Raw genomic sequence first — 4823 nt, 5'->3', positions numbered from 1 at the left:
AAGAGCAGCTGACAGAAGATGTCAGTAACAAATCAGGATGAGTTACACTTCAGAAAGCAATGATGCTGCTTCAGGAGGTCTAATTGGCACTTGCCATGGCTGTGGCATATATGCATACCCCAACCGTCTATGATTAGCAAGCGAAACTTTAGAGCAATAAAGGAAGCCTGCAACTACTATTTTAGTAAGTGATTCACCCTTCCCATTCAACCTTACAGTTCTTTCAATCATCTTCAACTTCAACATGCTAGTTACTTGTCTTTCTTAGGCTGAGAAGCATCAAATGGCTTACTTAAACATGCAGCAGGATGTCCATCTCTCAGAGAAACAAGTCGATTTATCGTCATGGGTTTCTAAAGACCAACTGATGGAAGATGTGCGGTTACAAATCAGGATGAGATACACTTCAGAAATATTGCAATGATGCAGCTTCAGGTGGTCTAATTGACACTTGACATGGCTATGACAATCTTCAGATATGCATACCCCAACAATCTCGGATTTTCAAGCAAAACTTTAGATTTACAAAGGAGACCTGCAGCTACAATTGGGATTCAGGCTTGTTGGTAATGGTGCTGAAGACAAGTTCTCAAGTGGAAACTAAAGCACTTTTGACAGCATTCTACTCTCTCTTTGTGACTGATCATGCATTGATGCAGCATGGCTTTTGAAAATTTCTTCAAAAGCAATTCTGCCATTTTCACTTCTTCTAAACTATGGAAAGTGGACCCGGGTCATCATGATCATGTGTCCACTCGAATTAAGTAATTAGTTAAGGTCTTATTTATCCCTATTTTGTACCCTGAAAATAGTTTCTTTGATGCATCAGACTCTTAATTATGTTTCCTTTTAGTTACTTCTATAGTTGGATCCCCAAAGGACCAATTCATTTTTGGGCTTTTAGTTGCATAACAAAACATTTAAACCAGGTTTCATGCCATGGCACGTCCAAATCACATTTACAAAAGATATTTCATGCCAATCCAATAAAAAAGTTATACTAAAGACTCCCCATATCAATTACGATAATTAACATGATGAAGACAATCTATTACCAGATATGTCGTTTGTTGGTGCAAGCAAGCACCAAAAGGTTCCTTCAAGTTTTGATGTAATTGAAAAAGGTTTAAAGTTAGTTTTATACTGTGACCAGTTGATAAAGGTTCCTTCAAAGGAATAGGATCCTGGTCATCTCGTGTGACCAGTTGAATAAACTAATTTATCCCCATCTTGTACAGAAAAAATAGTTTCTATATTGCACGATTCCTGAGAACAAGCCATTCAGATGGCATCCATATTGAAAAGAGACTAAAGCGAAATGTTTTAGCTTTCAAATGTAATCTTGGTCTACCTTCTAGCAAAAGATATAAATATACATCATTTCTTCTATGTTTAGATGTGATTTATAAGCCTACTAGTTTTTATCGTTCAATTTGAATTTCTACTCCTTTCAAAGGAACAACAAATAAGAGCTCGGCAAAAGGACCAATTCATTTTAGGATTTCAGTTTCATAGCAAATTAATAAACCAGCTGCGTCCCTTGACGGCTTCAAATCACATTTACAAAAGGATAATTCGTCCAAATCAAACCCAAAAGTTATACTAACTTGAAGCAAGAGCACCATTGATAGCGAGCTTGCGAAGGGGCTTAGCCTCCGAACCCATAGAGGGTCCGTCCCTGGCGCTTGAGGGCGTAGACCACATCCATGGCGGTGACAGTCTTGCGGCGAGCGTGCTCTGTGTAGGTCACGGCGTCGCGGATGACGTTCTCGAGGAAGATCTTGAGGACGCCGCGGGTCTCCTCGTAGATCAGGCCGCTTATGCGCTTGACGCCGCCACGGCGGGCGAGGCGACGGATCGCCGGCTTGGTGATGCCCTGAATGTTATCGCGGAGGACCTTGCGGTGGCGCTTCGCGCCGCCCTTGCCGAGCCCCTTGCCTCCCTTGCCGCGGCCGGACATGGCGACGATCTGGATCGGAAATCGCAAAGGCCGCTGGAGAAGAAAGAAAGCGAAGAGATCGAGATGGGAGCCATGATGAGGGAGGGTGGGTATTTAAAGGGGAGGGCATTTGGGTTTGGTTGCGAAGAAAAAGGGAGGGAGTTTTTTTGGGCTTCTGGAAATTAGAATTTGCGACTGTTGGAGGCGGGAATCTGCAATCGCCATGCTTCGTTGGATTGAGATTGGACGGTAGGATTTGGTTTTAGGTGTGGTTCGCGGATCGGTGACGTGGTTTAGGAGTGTGCTTCCGTGACCCGTTCTCTAAGATCTGGATTTTGGCCACGTGGAGTTGCTGATAACGTGTAAATTATGCGTTTTTAATAAAGCGAAATTGCGCATATAATCTTAAATTACAAATATGATATTTTACATATTTATCATTTTAAAATTTTATTTTAAACATATATTATTTTAAAATTTAGATATTTTGTGATTATAATGGATTTTTACTAATTGTTTTTTGATGTTATATTTATTAAATATTTTAGAATAGCATTTAAAATATGAAAAATAATAAATTTGTAGCATTAATTTTTAAAATAGTTACTACACAAGGATAAATTATTATAAATAGTAAATCAAAGTCCCTAATTATTTATATTGTCAAAAAAATACCTTCTTTTAAAATTTATCAAAATAACATTTCATTCATAATTTAATAATAAAATACCTCCTTTACACTTGGTCTTGTAATAAATTTAATCGTCCCTGGGGCAATGGTGCAACGGTAGGACATCCGTGTTGTAACTCAAGGACCAGTGGTCCGATCCCCAACTACGGCGTATTTGTAGGAATTTTCCTCCAAATGGAGAACGCAATCAAAGGATGCTGGGCATCTGGATTGGCCGCCGTATGCGCTTCAATTTATCCTGGTGGTCGGTGGAAAACTTCCGTGGGACCGGGCGGCCACAGTCAGAGATGTGGCTACTGGGATTATCATTTTTTTTGTAATAAATTTAATCCAAACTGTTTCAAAATTATACAATTTTAAATGGAATAATGTCCACCTTAAAAACATTCCATTGCCATTTTCAATTAAAGTTTACAAGGAGATCTCATTTAACTATCTAAAATATTCTTATATTATTTGTTCACTTTCATCGTTGATTTTACTTGTTAAAATATTATTTTAATTAAATTAAAATTCAAAATCAAAATCATATAAAATCACTATTCTAAAAACTAGAACGGTAATTTTATACTATTTTAATTTTATTTGTATGAGTAGATAATACAAAAATATTTTAAATAGTTCACGGTAAATAAGACACATTTGATAAAACGGAATGATTTTATAAATGATAGACGTCTTTTAATTTTTGCTCATTTTAAATCTCAAAAATTACATTATAAATTAAATATTATTTTAATAAAATTTAAAAGAAATGTGTTTTTTATAATATAAATAAAAAAGGCACTATTTGACTATATGAATACAAAATAATGCCCTTTTAATTTTCTGCTAATTACTTACCCATAAATTGAGATATGTTTCAATCTGTTCACAGAAAAAATAAAAATAAATATTTGAAATAAGAGTGCATTAGAAAGAGGGAGACGTTTCATTATTATTTTACAAAAAAAAAAGAATGGCAAATATCATCTTTATTATCCCATTCACGCTGAAAAATAGAAGATAATAAAAAGAAGAAATCATGTATGAATCTCACAAACTTCACATTAATGATATCACTAAAGCAAGTAGTGTCTCGTCTCGTATGACAAATCTTGAACAACTTACCAATGCAAGATATCAATGGGAGACCCACCTCGAATCAAAATATGAATCAAGAACTGATCCTTACTCCAGTTTACACAATCATCATCCTACGAATGCAAGTGGTAATCGACATCGAAACCTCGCAGATCAGATGGACTTGCACCTGGTCTGTTAAACGCATGATATCAGTGGTTAGTTCTTCAATTATTTAGGATTCGCTATATATATAGTTCCAAGTATCTTATCTCACTTTTCAGCTCTTGCAAAAAAAAATCATAAAGTCAAATAGAAATAATTGATGGTCGGTTTTGCCAATCGCAGTATTGTGTTTTATAGCGGATCGCATCCTCGAACAATTCGGTATAGGAATTACCTCTTATTAATGGTGCAGTAGTGAAACTTCAGGGCTCCAGTTGCGATATCTTTGATATACTGCAGCCACATAGATCAAAGATCATATCTAGGCAAACTGGTTCAAACACTTGTGCATTTAATTACGGGAAGATAAGTGAAATAGAAGATTAGGACGAATTATATACTAAAGAGAAGTTTCACTTACCATCTTCAATGTGACAATGATCGAGGAAAATGCTAGAGAATCAAATGGTATGTCGTCCAATGCAAATAGTTTACACTCAAGTGACTCGGGGCCAGGTGAGAAGTGAGGTGTCTTTAATCTTGCTCGGAAAATAATGTAACTCTGTACTGCATATGAGACCGGGCAACTGCTTCATTACCAAGAAAACACAAATGCCATATCATACCGGAATTACCGAATAACTATGCTATCTCACTTGGCCGATCCGAGGAATGTCTAACTGAGCAAATGGAGAAAGAACTTCAACTTCAGCACATGCTTCTTCCAAAGTTTCTCTAGCTGCTCCTTCTGCAGCAGACTCACCTATCTCCAAGAAACCAGCCGGAAGTGTCCTGCCGTAATGAACATTAATAGTTAGACCAATTGGTTCTCATATTAAGTTTCATTGCACACATTGTATGCTTGAGCTACTTGGTAATGGAATGGTGAGGGATCGACAGAATCAAATCATAGGACTGCAAAGTGCTACAGTTTATAAATGATTTTTGTACTTCTTACATAGTACA

General features: G+C 36.8%; 2 protein-coding genes and 1 long non-coding RNA gene across 3 annotated transcripts; 1 reads left to right on the top strand and 2 right to left on the bottom strand.

The window, feature by feature from the left end:
- The first annotated feature begins 41 nt into the window (after positions 1–41).
- On the top strand, positions 42–856 carry LOC141818240 (uncharacterized). The gene is made up of 2 exons (XR_012600939.1): positions 42–184; positions 269–856. It is a non-coding gene; the product is annotated as an uncharacterized LOC141818240 (long non-coding RNA).
- A 610-nt stretch (positions 857–1466) lies between these two features.
- On the bottom strand, positions 1467–2009 carry LOC141818241 (histone H4). Its single transcript, XM_074705769.1, has one exon. The coding sequence runs from the start codon at positions 1958–1960 to the stop codon at positions 1649–1651; it is 312 nt and encodes a 103-aa protein (XP_074561870.1). The 5' UTR covers positions 1961–2009; the 3' UTR covers positions 1467–1648.
- Positions 2010–3604: 1595 nt separating this feature from the next.
- On the bottom strand, positions 3605–4649 carry LOC141818242 (nudix hydrolase 23, chloroplastic-like; the record flags this gene model as incomplete). Its single annotated transcript, XM_074705770.1, has 4 exons — positions 3605–3887; positions 4093–4151; positions 4279–4419; positions 4514–4649. Coding segments are annotated over 4 exons (397 nt in total), but the record flags the coding sequence as incomplete, so codon positions are not given.
- Positions 4650–4823: the final 174 nt, after the last annotated feature.

Source organism: Curcuma longa, unplaced genomic scaffold (assembly GCF_044706935.1).
Source record: "Curcuma longa cultivar G26 ecotype Majalengka, Jawa Barat unplaced genomic scaffold, ITB_CL_G26_1.1 contig_23891, whole genome shotgun sequence".
Taxonomy (NCBI): Eukaryota; Viridiplantae; Streptophyta; class Magnoliopsida; order Zingiberales; family Zingiberaceae; genus Curcuma; species Curcuma longa.
The sequence above is the reverse complement of the archived record's forward strand: the minus strand, read 5'-3'. Positions and strand labels throughout refer to the sequence as shown.